We start from the raw sequence: 20,210 nt of genomic DNA, 5'->3' as shown, positions 1-20,210 counted from the left end.
TGGCCACACTCCATTCCGACTAAGGCATTCATCTGCTTCATGTTACTGGATCCCTTCATTCAATTCAAAATAAAATTACATAAACTTTCATCACCTGCCACTATGACCTTCTAATAGTCTCTATTTTAAATCATGTGAACTATATTGGTTAGTTATAAAAAAGAATGACAACTGATTTATACAATATTACAACTTTAGTTTAAATTAATATCCACATAATATCTAGAATTAAATTTATCTATACTTTGGTACTTCTCGAATCACTAGCAGTATAAGATACCAGGTAAACAAGCCACAAAACAAATAGGGCACAAGATGACCCATTTAATACAATGGTAATTAAACATAATTTTTTATATTTAAACAAGTATCTATTATAGAGTAGACTATAAAAGCTGCATAAATTTTTTAAAAAAGATTTCAAGGAAATACTGAAAAGGGCTACTTTGGGTACTCTTTAATTTGTCCAAGTAGTCTGTGGTAGAAAAGGCTGAGAGAGTGTTTGTTTTAGGTAACTTTCGTTGAAGACATAACTATTATACTCATACTCTGATCTGTCCTGGACAACGGGAGATCAGCACTTTTATCCTATGAATTTTATATGAGAAAAATGTTTTATAGGAGCAACCACTGTGACCACAACCATATATAGCAGCATCAATTACATTTTGTGTCGAGAGAGAAAATGAGTTCTAGTAAAACAAATCACATTCTGCCAAGGCCCCATGAGCAACACTGGCTAAACAGAACAAGGCAAGGAAAGACTGGTAATTTGTCACTCAAGAATATTTAGCTTTTAATCATGGCATATTCTAAAGGTAGAATATGCTTTGGTAGAGAGGTAACATGATAGAGAAAAAAGGACACAGAATTTCAAGTATAAAGAGGGGTTTTAGTGTCAACTCTGCCCCTTACTATTCAAGTGAAATGAGATAGGCCTAGGCCACTTCCTCATCTCTAAAAATCAGGAAAATAATGAAGTCAAATGGATAGAAAAGTTTTGTAAATAATAAAGCAATATAAAAGTGTTACTTTTCATTCACTTACCTTTCAGAATACATCAACAGTGAATAATGACAAAAACTGGCTCTTAGGCATCTTTATAATTTTACACCATTATCAAAAATTTTCTTCTTTACTACTTGTGTGCAATAAACAAGTCTAAAAACGATAGCCAATAAGGATACAAAATTCTATAAAATCTCCATCCTTCCTCTTTAGACAATTTTTGTTATGACTTATGTTTACACTTTTTACAAGGGGGGTAGAGAGAGAACACTCAACATATCAAGTGGGCCAAAAATTATGCTGAAGTTAAATTTAACAAGTGACAAATCAAAAATGAAGAGCCACAGTATACAAAAGTGCAAAAATCTAAAATTAATAGCCTTCCACTGCCAAAACCAACAATGCTGAAAAAGCCTGAGAATAATTTGTTAGACACATGTCAGGACTATTTGACAATTTTATGTCATCATTTGCATTATAAAGCACTGGGATCTTGCTGCAATTATATATACTCCTCTCCATACAAACAGAAGGTAAAAATGAAGTAATTAATTAAAAACCAAATGTGATTAATTTAACATGACAAAGTATTTTCTGTTATAGTAAACTCCATACTAGTTAGAACTCACTGATTTAATTTGATCTTATAAAGCGAAGGCCATTTCAAAAAATTACTTGAGCATTAGGCTTTTCCTTGTTTTGTTGTTGTTTTTTTTTAATAAATTTGAACAGGACAAAAGTAAAATGATAAAAGGAAACTAGACAAAAATTAACACTGTCATTATAGGTTTAAGAATACCAAAGGTGAGCACCCTTATTTATCAATGTAGGACACAAAATTCTCAAAAGCCTATTTTTCCTTGAGTCTCAAATAAATTTGCTTAGAGAAATATTATAAATCTGGAAAAAACTACTAGACTTTTAAAAACAAATTAAACTCAGGGGAAAGCAGATGTGAAATTAGTCCACAATGGGTCTTAACTTTTTTCCATTAAAATAGAAATGGCTGATTTACTATGTGGCTCCATTAATTATGAAAAAGTCATTTCTCATATCTTCCTCCTTCCAATTCTTTGGGATACTATTTATGTAGGTTACACAATAAAGAATACTGGTGTCATTTACTTTACTTTTTAGTTTGAAAACTTAAAACTTCAAAAGCTACAGGTAATATTTCTGGTTCTTTTACATGCATTACTCAATGCCTGGCACATAAATGGTACTATTATTATTACTAATGCAAGTGATTACATTGAATGTTTGATTTCTAAGAACTGAAATATTACTATTTTAATTATTAAATGCCTCACTTTCCTCAAAATATTGGAAGACAAACATATTCATGAGAAGTATCTGGCTAGCAGAGTAAGAAAAAAGCACAGTCTAACACATAACCAAAGCCTTTTATTCAACATGATAGACATTGGTAATGGTTACTATAATGGACTGACTTGTGTCCCCTCCTAAAATTCATATTTTTGAAACCCTAACTCTCAATGTGACTATATTTGGAGATAAGGCCTCTAAGGAGGTAATTATGGTTAGATGAGGTCATAAGAGTAAGGACTTAAGCCTATAGGACTGGTGTCTTTATAAAAAGAGGAAGAGACACCATGAGTGTAGATACATAGAGGAAAGGCCATGTGAGAACACAGAGAGAAGGTGGACATCTGAAAGTCAGAATGAGAGGTCTCACCAGAAACCAATCCTGCCAACACCTTGATCATGAATTTCCAGCCTCCGTAACTGTGAGAAAATAAATTTGTTATTTAAATCACCTAGTCTGTGGCATTCTGTTATGGCAGCCTGATCAGACTAATAGTTAGTTAATTGAAAAAGTCTTTAAAAACAGGAAAAAGTTAAAATGATTTGTAAACATATTTACTTCTTAGTTTAACTTCTTAAGTTACTTCTTAAATTTTTAAGTTACCTCTTAACTCGAAGATTATATACTCACTTGTCAATCTTTGCTATAGAATCAAGATCTATAAAGATTTCCAGTTTGGGCTTCTATAAAATGACACAATAACTTAAAGATTCTTACAAAGCAATCTGGGTGCAGAAAACATAGATTGTGATGACTTTTTTCCAACCCATTCACAATTCAAGAGTCTTTTTTAGCAACTCACTTTATCCTCTTTCTAAAGCATTCAACTTAGTTTTTATAGAACTATGACAACTTTATTCTTACAGTCATACTTCACTGGTCTAACTAATAACTAATTAGATTATATAATCATCATAATAAATATAACTGGCATAAACAGTTCTGGGAACACCACAACTGACTCTCGGTAAACAGACAATTCAGCTAGTAGGCGTAGAAGTATATAGATACAGTAGAGATTAAGGAACTCACCAGCTGGAAGTATTCAACATATTACAGGCATCAGGCAGTGTGTTTTAGAACAGAAATGTCGAGTACTGGTTTATTAACTAAGTTAGAAATGGACATTACATTAGAGGGTTTCTACTATATATCCAAATAAACACTGGTCATTCAAAATTGTCACTTTGGGAGGTTGTCACTGTGTCAAACAATTAGGAAACCACTCTTGGGATTTCTGAATCTGCAATGTTTTAAATATTTAATGTTAAATCATCATTTTTAGAACAGGATTTGATTTCCAAAAACAACTTTAATTAAGTTAATCTGTCTGGTATAAAACACAAGCAGCAAAGTCCACTAATATTATTTGAAGGAAAGTAAAGTGTTATCACTAAGCAAAATAACTGTTTAATATAAATATATTTCTTTAAAGGTAAATCTAAAAGATGTCTCAAGAACATGCTGAGTTTCAAGAACATAGTGAATTATTACGACGTAAGTGAGTACAAAAATGCCACCCCAAGAATAAATGTCATTTGAATATAAACTTCTAGCATTTTCGTTTTTAAAATGACTACCATACACTCTCATTTTAATTATATCACATCTACCCAATACATCTATCTGTGTATATATCCATACATATACATACACACACACATACAAACATATATATAGTTGATACCAATCAACTATTTAGATACACGTTGGGCTTAGCTTTCTGAAATGCCCCGATATTGGAGCCTGAGGATAGTTTTCGTCACATTGAAAATACTCAACATTATTCAGTAATTAAAATGAGTCACTACATACAAATGGCCAATAGATACATGAAAAAAAATGCTCAACATCACTAGTCACCAGAGAAATGAGAATTAAAACCACACTGAGATATCATCTCACCCCTGTTAGACTGGCTATAATCAAAAAGATGGTGAATAACAAATGCTGGCGAGGGTGTGGGAGAGAAGGGGACACTCCTGCACTGTCAGTGGGACTGTAAATTAGTACAACCACTATGGAAAACAGTATGGAGGTTTCTCAAACAACTACAGATAGATCCTCCATATGATCCAGCAATCCCACTTCTGGGTATATACTCAAAGCAATGGAAGTCATCATGTCAGAGGGATACCTGCACTCCCATGTTCATCACAGCTCTGTTCACAGTAGCCAAGGTATGAAACCAACATAAATGTCCATCGATGGATGATTGGATAAGGAAACTGTGGTATATATACACCATGGAATACTATTCTGCCATAAAAAAGAATGAAATTCTTCCATTTGCAACAACATGGATGAGCTTGGAAAAACTTATGTTGAGTGAAATAAGCAAAGCTTATTTCTAAGTAATACTGTACGTACTCTCTCATAAGTGGGAGCTAAGAGATAAAGAAAGGAAAGAAAGACCACAGTAGTGCATTGGACTTGCAGAAGGAGAGAACATACCTAGGGATACAAAGTGGAGTGGGGAAAGGGGGATGGGGAGGGAGGTCAGGGATAATTGGGTGGGGGACATGGGGTATAATCACAATTTGTGGTAACGGACATGCTGCCAGTATGAATCTGGCCATCACATCTTAGGCACTAGTGGTGACAATTTGCTTTGTACCCCATGAATATTCATAGCCAATAAAAACAAAACAAAACATTTAAAAATAATTAAATAAAAATAATAAAATGAGTCACTAAAAGATTTTGCATAAGGAAGTGACATAATGAATGCAGGGTTTTAGGAGGATTCATTTAATAGATAAGATGGAGAGGTGTGAAGGAAAGAGATCATTTAGGAGACCATCAGCATAAACCAGGTGTATGGTAATAAAGGTCTAAATTAGAGACCGATAGCAAATGGAAAGAAAAAGACAAAAACAAAAAAGATATAATGCAAAAGGCACAGTACAAATATTAGTGCCCATTACTGTGAAAGAATCCATAAGATGTGAATTAGAGGAAAACAAATCAAATGTTGAGTAGAGAGGGGTACGACAAAATCTTCAGACACCACCACCTTGTTCTTCTGCTTGCCCTACAGATCCAAAGCAAATATGGGGCTCGGCTAGGTTTCTAGTTGAATTTGAGAGTGCTTTGGTTGTCATTTCAGAGAAGTACAGCCCAAAGAGCATGCTGTGGATTTAACAAAGCTCCATTATGAGGCATTATTCATATCAAGTCTGATTTGGACATGAAATAACAGATGTTTTGTTTTTTCTTCTCAAGTTTAAATGAATTGGGTATGTGTATGAGAGAGAGAGAGAAAGAAAGGGCACATATTAGGTCCTAAGAGATGAAGAAAATTTACTTTCTCCCTTATATAAAGCAACATATGCTCTTCATTAGAGTGTACAATCAAATAGGTTCTACTTCTGAAGAAAAGAGTAACTAGCAGATTGCTAGTTAGATAATTATGATCTCAAATAAAGCCTGAGAAGTTAAGGTCAACTTCTATATCTATTCTTCTATTCAACTTCTACATCCTACTCCCCTCCAACCTCACCAAAACCCACAAACCTCTTCAACTCCTGCCTCTTTCTGAATTCATCTGTAATTTTTTTGAAAATCAAGGACAAACATTTCCAAACTCCAATACAGAAAAACTATTTAGAAAAGTCTACTTTTGATTTTTCCATAATTTATCCTAAAAATATTAGGGCAATTTACCTCAAATTTCTTCACCTTTTCCATTGTGATCAAGCGCCTTGATGTGTGACTGGAAAGCTTCTGCTCACAGTTGCTAACGAGTTTCAGGCAAGGGTGCCAGGGCACCATCTCTTCAGTGTATCTGAAGAAAGAACAGCTGACTGTTATGAAAACTCACATGTGTAGTCCACACAGAACCATCATGGGGTGATCCAGTGTGATATGGGACGTCCTCCCACTACATGCTGTACCATTTTATTTTAGATATGCTAACTGTCCATATAATCTATAACAATCTACCTGTACAGTCATACATCACTTAATGACTGGGATAAATTCTGAGAAATGTGTTGTTAGGAGATTTTCTTGTATACAAACATCACAGAGTGCACTTACACAAACCTAGATGGTACAGCCTACTACACACTCCTAGGCTATATGATATAGCCTATGACTCCTAGGCTACAAACCTATACAACATGTTACTGTACTGAATACTATAGGTAACTGTAACACAACGGTATCTGTATATCTAAATACATCAAAGGAATTTTTCAGCTCCATTGTAATCTTATGGGACCACCATCACATATGCGGTCTATTGTTCACCAAAAAGTCATTATGTGGTACATGACTGTACTTCAAAAAAAGCAAAGTATTTTAATATTACCACATCCAAATAAGGCAGTTTAATTTTTTACCTACAGAATGAGAGAGAGAGAGGGGGAGAGAGAGAAAATACAGGTATGTTTTATTAAATACCAAATATTTAAACCACAAAAACACAAAGTGATTCTTCCACCCTGAGGGATCCCACAAGAGCAGATAAGACAGAAAAAAATACACTCTACAACAACCCCTTGACATTCATGAGAGACTGATTCATCTGGAGACTTTTATTAATTCCCAGAGTATAAAGTCCACTACAGCATATACTTTCTCCTATAAAAAGAAGTGCGTCTGCAAAATTTTAAGGACATCTTGACACCTCTATTAACTTTGTAAATACAGTACTAAAGATATTTATACAATTACTCTAATAAACTATGACTAAATGAACACTACAGATTACATCAGTCCTTTGGTCACATTAACCAGGAAATGAAACTGAAGCTATGACAATGAGTGGTGGAAACTGCTGCTGTAACAGCACATGGACTACATGGAGATGAGGACACCTAGAAAGCAGGACAGTCAGGTACAGTAGTTCAGAACCTGGCATCTCACAGGTTGCTGGCATCAGTCTTGGCAGACGAAACAGGTGGCAGCCATGGGGGAAACAGCTATGGAGCAGAATGCAGAACAGCAGGGGAGGGGGCTCACTAGGTATGGGTACCTTTAAGAACACTACGATTGCCAGTTTTTGTTTTTCCTTTGCAAATCTTTATGCCTTTCTGGATAGTCTCTGCATACATTTATTATGTGGGTAATTTTAAAGCTCTGATCCAAAATGGGAAAGGTGCTGATTAATACTTCATGTAAAGGACCACGATGTCAGCTAGCTGTTCTAATGCGTCAACATCGTCTTCACCACCACTCTTTTACTTTTTTAGGTCTTTCTGACCTTCAATGAGCTCTCCCTCATTACTTCAGTCACATGCTCAAAACCTTCATCACCCACTTACCAAGCAACATTCATAATGCACTTCACTTTATTATCGGTGGAAGGAATTCTCTTGAAGTCACTCGCCTCTTTCCTTAGAGTTTTCTAACAAGTCATTACTTGTTAGAAATGGTCATTATCATTTCAGATTCTACCTCATCTAGTAATTCTTTAATGTTCACTAAATGGTCAGAAATGTACTTATTGTAGTGGTAGTTGACATCAAATTAGGAATTTATGCAAAGCATTTATGATATATGAAGGAATAAATCCTACACCATGTTTGAGACTAAAATAAAAAGTAACAGAAAGAAGATATAGCCTTGACCTTAAGTTTACAAACAGCAGGCCTGTGAATGCCTGAAACAGTGTTTGTCAATCTTAGTAACATACCCTTCTTTAGGAAAAAAAAATCTTTTATTTCCTGGTGCATTGACAAAGTATTTTTATTAAAATACCACTTAAATATGTACAATTATAAATTAGATATAAATTTCTTATGCTTCTATCCCTAATATAACTATAAAACTCAAAACAAATTTATAAATCCAATCCAAAATACAAATCTGATACAATTTAAATTAACATCTATGACATGAATGATGTTAAACTGCTGAAACTAAGTTGCTGTGTTTGGCTTAACATCAGGAAAACATTTATATGCTTTATATTATCTTTTCAACTCAGTTAAGCATGAAGGAACTTTATTTGGATCATCATTAACTTGTTTTTAGCTACTAATTTATTATATTAATGAGCCAATCATTTTAACAATATAGTCCCAAAATACCATACTAAAAAAAATTTTAAATAGCAGTTAAAAAATTCTTCACTATATATTTACTAATATACGAGGGTATGTCAAAAAGTTCATGGAAAGATTCATATTACCTTTCAATTCTATTTTTCCATAAACTTTTGACGTACCCTCATATTTCATACCATTGGACTATTTGAAGCACCCTCATATTTCATACCACTGGACTATTAAGTGGAAGATATAAATCTGTTCTTTGGCCAGGAACATTACAGTAGTTCAGTATCCTATCTTAATTCCCTGTTTTTATCACTATCCCCCTACAAACCAGGTCATATATTTAAAACCTAAATCAGCCAGAATAAGGCAAATCCACAAAGATAGATAAGTGGCTGCCAGAGGCAGAAGGGGTGGTGATTGCTAATGTGTATGGGGTTTTTTCAGCAAGGGATGAAAATGTTCTGGAATTAGATAGTGGTAAATGTTGCACAACTGTGTGAATATACTAAAAACCATGAAGTTGTATCCTTTAAAAAGGTGATTGTCGTGGTATACAAATTATATCTTAATAAAAAAAAATTGTGTGTACACCCCTATATTTTTCATGAATCACTTTTTACAGTCACTCATCTTGCTGTGAATCTTCATGCCTCCACCTCTTTCATCTCCCATTTGAGAAACAGATTTTGCATTAATTGGAACACTTACTGAAAATATTTTTAGGAATCACTTTTTCCTGTTTCCTAGATAAGAGATGAAAAATGTATTCTCTTCACTAATCTGAGCCAACACAAAGTTCATTTTATGGGCCGGCCCGTGGCTCACTCTGGAGAGTGTGGTGCCGATAACACCAAGGCCAAGGGTTCGGATCCTATATATGGATGGCCGGTTCGCTCCCTGGCTGAGTGTCGTGCTGACAACACCAAGACAAGGGTTAAGATCCCCTTACTGGTCATCTTTATATAGGATTAAAAAAAAAAAAAAAAAGTTCATTTTACAATTAAAATTTATCACCGAATCTTACTCTGAGGCACCTCATTAGGCTTCTGTCATCATTTTTTAAAATACGTTTTTAGTTGACAAATTATAGTTGTATAAATTTATGGAATACAATGTAATGTTTTGAAATATTTTTATCACTAATACTAGCAGTTGGATTCTATTAAAGGTCATCTTTCACAAAGAAACACAGTTTCTAATCACTTTGAAAGTTATCTGTGTGTAATGAATAGATAATATAGCTATACAGATATGTGAAACCTGGGCAAACTGCTACACTCACTCGGTAGCTTAGAGACTCCTCCTATGATATCAAACACACATGAGTTGAATTTATAACCTGTCCAAATGAATATAACAGAGATCTTCAAGGTCATTTTCAAATAGTTGAAATTGTGAATAATAACCCACAAATACCAAACGTCTGTAGTAATTTTATGTGGTGAGTCTCTATGAGTGGTAAGAACAAACTACTATGAAAGCACAGTGGAAGGACTGATTAACTCTGCTGAGAAGGGTCTGAGAAAGTGTCACAGGAGTGTTGACAATTAAGCCAGGTCTTGAAAGATGGCTAGAATTTCACTGAGGATGTAAAAAACGAGTATGTCAAGCAATGGGGACAGGATAAACAAAGGTGAAGAGGTATAAAATGCACAAAGTATCCTGACGCTGGTAAAAAAATCTGATATACTGGAACAGATATAGTCTAGACCAGAAGAAGAAAAACAGCAGAAGTTAGTGAGGAGTTTCTTCATTGCATTTTTAATTGTCAAACAGTGAGAAAATCCTTTTTCAATTATCAGCTTTAACAATTTTTCACATATAGCTAAGCTTTCAGGCAGTACTTTGTTTTTATTGTGTCTTCTTATACTTTTCAAAATGTCCTGAGTTTAAATAATATCTAAACTTGATTATAATGTATAATTCTTATTTTTAAACTTGAATCATATAACAGGATTTAGCTGAGTATATTAATTCAATAGTAGGTCTAAAAGCCTACTTTCATTATACCAAAAACACAAAAGTCTTAAAAGTAAGCTGTGCTAAGGTAAATTTTGACAAAAAAAAAAAACAAGGTAGATGAATATAGCACATTTTCCTGAATGGATTCAATTGGTAAAATCTGAATAAGGTACATGAGCTGGTTACCAATGCTGATTTCCATACTTGGAGGGTTGATTGTGGTTGAGAGGAATGTTCTTGTTTCTGAGAAGTACAATGGAGTATTAAAGGTTATAGGGCATCACACCTGCATCTTCTCAAATGCTTTCCAAAAGGATTAATGATAATGGATATGTGTGGGAGTGGTAGAAGGGATTGGGAAAATATATATTAATATTTGGAAAACCTTAACGAAAGTAGAAATGGGAGTTTTTTGTAATGTATTAGAAACCTTACTATAAGCTTGAAATTATTTCAGAATAATTCTTTAAAAATTTTAGCTCTGAAACTTGAATTAAAACAAAAAGCAAGTAGCTTACTGCTGGAACTCAGTTTGTCTAAGGAAAAAACCATTTTTGTATAGAAATGAACAAATATGCTCTTCTCTGAAATATTAATAAATATCACCTCACATACCAGCTATCCAAGATATGGCAGGATGTTGAACTAAGTGAACACAGCATTGGGAATAAGGAAACAAATCAGCTACCTAGCTTTTAATTATAGACAAGTCATTTAACTCCTTGGAATTAATTTTCCTCATTTCTAAAATGAAGAGGTTAAATGAGATTATGATTGGCAACAAAACGTAAATCCATGGGCCGGCCTGTGGCTCACTCAGGAGAGTGTGGTGCTGATAACACCAAGGCCCCGGGTTCGGATCCCATATAGGGATGGCCGGTTTGCTCACTGGCTGAGCGTGGTGCTGACAACACCAAGTCAAGGGTTAAGATCCCCTTACCGGTCATCTTTTTAAAAAACAAACAACAACAACAAAAAAACGTAAATCAGTGTCAAGGGATCTGGGCATTAATGTGTACTGTCTTATCAGCTGACAAACAAATGCATGACTAAATTAAGCAGTGAAAGCTCCAATACAATGTTTGTAAAACAAACAACAAAACACAGCAGAGCTTCCAAATGCTAAGGGACTACCCACCATTATGGAAAGATAGCTAAAATGCTTTCTGTACAATTATGTATAGTAAATATAAAAATTAAAATAATTTTATTAAAAAAAGATTTCTACGGCAGATTGAAAAATAACCAAATTTTGAGGTTGATATTATCTTTCAAATCTAAAAATCTCATCTTGTTCAAACATCTTGTCTTTCACTGTTGATGTACCTATATAGCTCTGTTGATACTTAGTAGTTGCTGAATAGTAAAACCCAGACCAATAATGTTGAACATGATCAGAGCTTTAAATATATGCATACCTTTTAATTTGGTCTTAGCTTTTAAAAAACATTTACTGCATTTAAGGTAATCGTAAGAACCAATATATATTAAAACTAGCATTAGAAGGTAGTAGATACATGAATCACTCAGCTAAGTTGTTGAAAATTGTCTATGGGGGAGGGAGGAAGGAGGTTTGGGAAGTAATAGGTCAGGCAAAGGGCATATAGAAATATCATGATTTGTAAGAATGAATATGCTAAAAATAAATAAAAATTTTAAAGAAAAAGAAAATTGCCTATGATTATAGACTGGCCAAACAGCTACTGAACAGCTATTATATATCACGCACTGAGCTAAGTGTGCTGTATGATAGGGGTTGGCAAACTCTGCCAGAATGTAAATATTTTAGATTTTGTGGGCAACATATGTTTCTGTCACATTGTCTGTATGTGTTTTTTTAACAACCTTTTAAAAATGTAAAAACCAGTCTTAACTTACGGACATGACCAAAACAGGCTAAGGACCATATTTGGCCTGTTAGCTATGGTTTGCCAGACCCAAACATAAAATAAAAAGGTCAAAATAATTCAATCAATAAGAGAAAGGGGACTATTTTATACACACATGTAGGTAGACAAAGGCTAACAATACACATTAAATACAAAGATACCCTGAATACAATTAAAGATAATGAAAAAAGTATGCAAGACATGCAAACATCTAAGAAAAATGAAATTAAAAATAAGATTAAGATTACATACTCTGGTGTATACACTGGTAACCAATAGACTAGTCTTCCACCTAATACGAGGGTCTCGGCTGCAAAGTTTAACAGGTCAAAAAACATATCACTCAGATGATAACTCAAGGAAACTGGAACGTGGGTTTCTGGACTACAGAAATGAAAACAAAATTTCAAAATCAGTAAAAAAAATTTAAGGCTGCTTAAGTTAACCAAAAAAAGCAACATGCTTCTTCTTAGTAGTAATGCATCACATTTAACTTTCACGTACCATTTTTCTATCCCCTTTGGTATTTCCTTCTGTGAACCTGTTCTTCTTGTAGATTCTCTGATTCCATATGGAGCTAGACAGAAAATACAGGTAATACAGATAGTCAAATATACCAAATCACCCATGAGGGGCAGACAGATATCATGTATCTCCAGATGTGACATGTTGAGAAGAACACATTACCTATGCACTATTCCAACTGAAAATATACAACATAAAAAGTTGGAGGAGGGGCGACTCTGCTCCTCAAAAATGTATGTCATAGGGCCGGCCCGTGGCTCACTTGGGGAGTGTATGGTGCTGATAACACCGAGGCCACATGTTCAGATCCCTATATAGGGATGGCCAGTTAGCTCACTTGGGAGAGCCTGGTGCTGACAACACCAAGTCAAGGGTTAAGATCCCCTTACCAGTCATCTTAAAAAAAAAAAAAATGTACGTCATAAAAGACAGAGAAAGGCTATGAAGTGTTACAAATTAAAGGAGGCCTAAAAGATATCATTACTAAATGCAATACCTGACTCTAGAATGAATCCTGTACTAGAGGGAAAAAATGGGCCACAAAGGCTATTACTGGGTCAACTGACAAAATTGATTGACAAACTATAGATTAAAGTACTTATCAACTTACTGAAAATGATAACCGTACTTTGGCTCTCTAAAAGACTATCCCTATTCTTAGGAAATACACACTGAAGTATATGGATAAAGGGCTACCTGTACGCAACTTACTCTCAAGTTGATCAAATATGAAAAAAATTTTACATTCTTAATATAAATACACACATAGTGGGAGAGCAAATAATAAAACAAATTGTTAATAAAAGTCACCCAATTTTCATAAAGTATATTCACACTGACACCACAATGCCTTCATAATTTTCTTTTGTTAGATTTAAAACCATCTAAGTTACCAAAGAAATAAAGAGGGCTGAGATAGAAGGGCTCAATTCTATAAGTACTTGCAGATTTACTGCCAAATACTATAGAAAAGGCAGATCTATTCATAGGCAGGCTGCCTACAAAGCCCAAAACCTCATGAGGCAAGGGAAAATAAGTCCTCATGCATATTCCTGAAACTCAGTGGGTTCATAAGCCCAGTGGCTCACAGAATCTAAATTTCTTGTAATTCTAGAAGGGAGATGCCAGTGAAAATAGGCGCTACAAAAACACAAAAGCTTACACACAGAAATGTGTGATATCTGAAACTCTTCTTCTTCAAAATTTGACGCCGTAATTGCAAATGACATTTTAGCTCTAGTTAGTATACTAATAACAAATTATAGTCAATATAAAAAACTAATATATGCCTCAGAAAAATAACCTGAAGGGGATAATGGGTGGCAATATATAAAAACAGATGGCAAGTCAATATATTCGTTTAAAAAAACAAAACAATAAACCCTTAACTACTCAGTTAAATTTGTAAGTTTAACCTGCCCTACATTCACAATTTTCTCCTCGCCATGTGAAGAAGTTGGGAGTGGGAGAAATACTACCACAAGTTGGTATTATGTGTACATGGTACTTCAAAAAGTTCACGGAAAGATTTGTATTATCTTTCAATTCAATTCTTCCACAAACTTTTTGATGTGCCCTCGTACGTGCTGATAATTTTTTGTACTTTAAATGTAAATAACTTTAGAAAACTAACCTACTCCTACTTTTGTATAAAAATAAACTTACGATCAGTGATGATTGCATCAAAATATGTGCCCTTCCTCCAGGAAGGTTTAGATGCATCTGAAACCAGGACATCAAGGTAATACTTCTCTAAACCATATTGGCGAAGATTTGCCCTAATGTTTTCATCTGGTCCTCTCCATTTCTGATTTTTCCTAGTAGCTTTTCCTAAAAGGAAGAAAAAAGGAAGAGAAGAAAGTACTCGATCAAACAGAGCATTCTTATTTCCTGTTGTTTAACTAAAAGTAATGTTTTAAACTAATCTAAACCCACACTCAAATAAAATTTGCTTTCATTTCAAATCTCAGTTTTACATATATAAGTAAAAAATTATTTTTATTTTGACGTAGTATAAAAATTGATTTTGAACAGTAAAATATGCTGATGTCTAACTGATCTTATTCTCTCACCTTTCAAGTAAAACTGCCTTACAATGCTCATTCAATACTTTCTTAGTATAAAGCACTTACTAGCAAGATACTAGCAAGAGTTAAACAGAAAATGGTCCCCTTCCTCCAGCAGTAAACAGTCCTGTGTGGAGCTCACGATGAATCAGATAAAACAAACAGAAATAAGGAGAGCTAATTGGGAAATGCAGCATCTATGACCATGGAGAAGAGGGGCAAAATGGAGACATTACTGATGAAAAGTTAAAGTGGGGGTTAAGAGAGGGATGAGGAAGTTCAAAAGTTTCTAGTTTAGAAGACATGAATGGATGATAATACCAGTAATTAAGATCAGAGAAACTAGGAGGAAAAACAAACTTAGGGGGAAAAAATATACATTCGAGATACGTCGATCTTGGTACATCTAGAGGTACCTACAGAACATTCAGCGGTTGAAGACCAGAATATATACACTTGGGAGATTTTAGAATATAAATTTAAGTTGAATCCATAAGAATAAATGACACTTTTTGTTAACCTACGTGGTAGTTACATAAGTGATTTTCTCTATAATTATTCTTTTATAGTTATACACTCTTCTGTATTATGATCTACCACACAATAAAAACAAAAGTTGAAAATCAAAAGAAGAATGACATGACTCTGAACAACATGAAGAGTGACAGGAGAAGGGGTCAAAGATAGATGCCTGGAGAAAAGCAACATGTCTATAGAGATCAAAGAAAATTGCAAGGCGTTAAGGAGACGAGGTAGAACAAAGAAATAAAAGTATCACCCAACGAGACCGCTGTCTAGGAAACCAAGGGAGGTTTTATGGAGGTCAGCATTGCCAAATGCTGTACATTTGTGGCCTTAGTATAACGTTTTCAGCAGAACAGTAGGCATGGAAGCTGGAAAATAATGGGCAGAAAGGAGAGTGAGAGAGGAGGAGGAAGGAGACAGCAAGTGGATCCTAGTTTTTTGAGACATACACTGGCCACAGGAAGAGGAAAACAAAGTGGTAGCTAGATACCCCTATAGAATTGAAAGAAAAGTTTTCATACTTTTAAAATAGAAGAAACTTGAGAAATTTTAGAATACAGTAAAAGATTAGAAGTATAGGAAACAGCATCTTAGATACACTCTGAGGAAGCTCTACCTCAATCAGAATTCCACCCCAGTAGACTGAGGTTTATAACATAACGTTTTAAACATAATTTTAATAAATAAAAATTCAAATAAATTAATAGGACAATTTCCTTAAAGCAAATATACTGCTTCTACTGAAAGCAAACAGGAATAATCCTTCTTAGCACTTTGTCTATTCTACCATATTGCAGATAAAGAATATCCTTTTCTGGTTAGCCCATTTATGTAAACCTGATAAAATATAATTCATTTTCCTCTCAATAATATTACTAAATTCCTTATAGTCAAGGTAAGAAAAAAGACAGGTTATCAGTACAATATATCAAATTGCTTCAGCAGAAGAAAATAAAATATAATAAATTCTCACCTATACAATAACTTATAGTGGGTAAGGAAAAACAAGAGTGTTTTAAGGGCTGATTCAAATTACAATAATGGAATACTAACATAGATACAATTTCAAAATCATCAATGAAATTTGACGTTGTAATACCATTCAGTATAAGGAAATACTTTTCAGTTTGATTCAATTCCATCCAATCACACATTAGGAAGCTTCTAAAAAGATATTTTCCAAAATTGCCTCAAAAGAAAAGCCTCAAAAGTGTAAGGTACAACTGTCATCTTAAGTGTTTCAAAGATTTTTTGATTAGTTATGAGATTAAAAACATATATGGTACATCAAAGACTAGATATTAACCCAGTATACAGTGCATGATTACTGAATAAATGAATGGTGATAATCTTTAAATGCAGACGATATGTTTTATTAATATGTACATGCTGATAAAAAAAAAATGGCTGATCCCTCTCTCTTACTTCTCTCCCAACCCTAAAGTTCACAGCCTTACAGTTTGCCTACCCTCTCTTTTTTTTAACCTCTCTTACTAAAATAACAAATACCTCTGAGGGGAGGGCTTTTGCTTATTCATCTTTGTGTTCCCCCAGGAGATCACTTTGCACACACTGGATCACTTTGTAAAAAGTATATACACAATGAAGTTATGTTGTAAAAATAAAATTATATCACAATTTTATATTTAATCATTAAAATAATGTCATATAAAACTACTTTATTTTAAAGGCACATTTTGTATAATAGCAAAGACTGTAACACTGTTTTTATAACCTCTACTCACCCAAGCCATGAACTGTGTTGTAGTCTATGTCTGTCCCATATACATATGCACCAAAATGAGCAGATGCTATCAAGAGGCCACCTGAAAAGTCACACAGTTACTATGTGTTAACCAAAAAGTCCCAGACTCTTGTTTCTTCTCCTATTTAATTTGATCCAGAGTCTTACAAACTTGCTGCAGGCAAAGTATCCTGGAATGACACCAGTCCTGGCCATATTCAGTAAGCCTCACAGATGAAAAAACAAACTCCTAAGCTTTACTCACTAAACTGGTCACAAAGCAGGGAATTAATGTATGCCCTGGCATCATTATTTTAAACAACACACTGAGGGAAAATTATCTTTTTTTGGTCAAAATAATATATACTTAGACATTTTCATCTTATTTTGAGAGATCTAAACAAAACTCTCTTGCTCCCTTCTTAAAAATGAGCATGACACAATGAGCTGGCAATAAATAAATTCTTACAATTGTGTTCCATTTTCACTGAAGTCATGGAATTTCAAACAACTAAAAAGGGCATGATTAAATATGTGAGACCATAATTCTTACAAAATATTAGAACATATTTTAACTTTTTTAAGAATTAACTATTTTAATATAGTTACTACTGTAACCAATCAAGTAATTATCTCCTGTTTGAAATTGTAAATATGCATTTCTGAATAACTATCAAACACTAAAATAATTAATACATTTTTATTTTTAATTAGTGCTGTGCCCAAAGTAAGAAAAAATGTCCCAATACAATTTGACTAGACTAATTTGACAGATGTGAACAGCTCACACATGAGAAAAAAATCTTAAGATTAAAAAAGTAATGAGAACCTATAAAATAAAACCTAACAGTATTTTTAAATTGTTTAAAAAAATTTCACAATGTTGAATAAATTTTTATTAATAGTACTTTTCATTAAAATTCACGTTTTTTAATCATTCAAATTAAAATGCTTTCAGTGCTTGGGCAAGTCCTAATTAGCTATACTGCAGAAAGGTCTGTCAGCCAAGCTGAAATCAGAAATATATTCACAAATTTCAAGACATACATAGACTTGGACAAGCAGGAAAAATACTAGGGCTCTTTCCTTTATATCCTTTTGAAATGTAATCTCTAAAATTAAGACGGGTAGTGCCTTCAAAGGGTCAAGATCTATAAATCAATAGTTTCCTTCCACAGCCATTTAAAACATAGTCTAGTAACACGTACTTAAAAATACTTAGCTCATGAAAGTATTTTAACTGACTAGTTCTTATTGAAGTCCATGAAGAAGAGAAAAGGAAGACTAAAAGTATAGCAGAAACCAAAACCTAGGTCCTCTTAAACTACAAAAAGCATTTATGTGAGATGTAAGGTAAAAAAAGACCTCATTTACTCTAGAAATGGAACAGTCCACATTTAGGAAAGGTACTGTATGTGATGATGTAGAATACTCACAATGTCACTTCCCCCAAATTATGAGGAACTACTACAATTCTGCCAATCAAGGCAGATACTCACCCAGAAGAACTAGTTGTCAAGGGAAACAGAAAAGCTTTCCTGTGCTTCCTTAAACAGAACCTTATCCATTTGGTTAGAGTGAGTTTTGAGAAGACCCAATTTACAGTACACTGCTGAAAGGAGATGAATAATCTGTTAGACTGAGTCTGTTAGTTAAATTTGTGCCCTTTAAGCTTTTTATTTTTTTAATAAAATCATACTAAGTTAGCTTCTCTGAACTGGTCACTGGGTAGTCACTGCTAGTCATCTAGTTGTTCTTTCAATTAAATTAAAGCATCTTTTGCAATTAATTATACCTCAGATGGAGTTTCCTTGGAAGCTTTTTTATTGGGAGAAGGGTGCCAAAAAAGGAGGTGAAGAGTTGAAGAAGCAGGTGACGTGACTCGCCCATTTCTTTTTATGTTATCAAAATAAAACTGCCTAGACTAGCAACTCGATGTTTCAATTTCTCATTACTTAAATAACAACCACTTTAAGGTTGGGTATTCTATGATATAAAAACAATTCACGATTTTCATTTTTAGAGAGCTAAGTGAGAAGTTTTGCAAATGTGTAGAAATGAGAGACGGGCTTTGGTTTTGCTGAGAGGAAAAAAAGAAGAAAAATGGTAATATTATTGTGTCTGTTTTATCCTTGTTAAAAAAGAACTCTACTTAAATAAATTAAACTAGCAGCCTGAGCAAAAGAAAACAGAAATCCTACTAGATGAACTATGAGACTCAGGAAAGGGGACCTACAAAGGGATGTGGAAAAATGGAAGCAGAGAATATTGCACAGATCTATAAAGATCTATCATCTCACTCTCCTAACTTGTTATTTTATTCTCCATAGTCTCCTCCCAGAACTAGTAGTTTCCCAACACCTAGCCCTGTGGCTATCATTTCTCAATGGAAAAATTTCAGAAGGAGCTACGCTCTGTTCCTTACGTCTATGGGTCATCTGAAGATGGATGAGGCCAAGGAGTAAGCATACATTAGTCTCTAATGTATTAATGGGTTAACATTAATTAATGTATTAAGCTAATGGGTGCATTCTCATTACTAGAGGAGCTGACACTTGAGAAAAGATGAAAGGAATCAGAGGTATGGCTGTAGAGCTCTGTGCTAGGTACAGCAATTGGCATACACGTGTATCAGTTCTGTTAATTATAAACAAAAAATTAGATGTTTACAATTTTAAGCTTTATTTCCTTGCCTGCTGCCATAATTTGCTGACAGTTGAAAATTATGAATATCTTAGAAATTAGTCAAAAAGGAGACTAGAAAATGAGTTCGTGGTCAAATTCTTCATCATCACCATTTAATATTAGCTATACCTAACATCTTTCACCAAAAAGGCATCTAAGTTCTTAAAAAAATAATAATTTCAAATAATGATAACCATTACAGTTCACTAAACGTCTATCATGTATCAGGCAACTTCCAAGGAATATTATATATGTATATTACCTTGCTGAATCCTCACAATACATTACTATTACCATTTTACAAATAATGGAACTGAGACCCAGACAAGTTAAGAATCTTGTCCAAAGTCATATAATAACCGGTAGAGTAAAGATTTAACCCTCACTCTATTTGCTCTTTTCTTTATACTATGCTACCTCCTTTGGGGTCAGCATCAATTGAAGTAAATACACATTAGCTTTCAATTAGGTAAA

General features: G+C 33.9%; 1 protein-coding gene across 4 annotated transcripts in view; it reads right to left on the bottom strand.

Annotated features, from left to right (window-relative positions):
• Positions 1-20,210, bottom strand: part of TRMT11 (tRNA methyltransferase 11 homolog) — a 48,502-nt gene that overhangs the window by 11,047 nt on the left and 17,245 nt on the right. For 3 of the 4 annotated variants that reach the window (XM_063097588.1, XM_063097585.1, XM_063097587.1), the window contains exons 8-12: positions 17,053-17,133; positions 14,382-14,546; positions 12,696-12,768; positions 12,444-12,575; positions 6,002-6,122 (exon numbers count right to left, since the gene is read on the bottom strand). In XM_063097588.1, coding sequence (XP_062953658.1) covers positions 6,002-6,122; positions 12,444-12,575; positions 12,696-12,768; positions 14,382-14,546; positions 17,053-17,133 — 572 coding nt within the window. The remainder of the gene's footprint in view (positions 1-6,001; positions 6,123-12,443; positions 12,576-12,695; positions 12,769-14,381; positions 14,547-17,052; positions 17,134-20,210) is intronic. The other variant, XM_063097586.1, reaches the window with a different exon arrangement.

This window comes from Cynocephalus volans, chromosome 5 (assembly GCF_027409185.1).
Source record: "Cynocephalus volans isolate mCynVol1 chromosome 5, mCynVol1.pri, whole genome shotgun sequence".
NCBI classification, from domain to species: Eukaryota; Metazoa; Chordata; class Mammalia; order Dermoptera; family Cynocephalidae; genus Cynocephalus; species Cynocephalus volans.
Note: the sequence above shows the minus strand (reverse complement) of the source record. Positions and strands in the feature narration are given on the sequence as shown.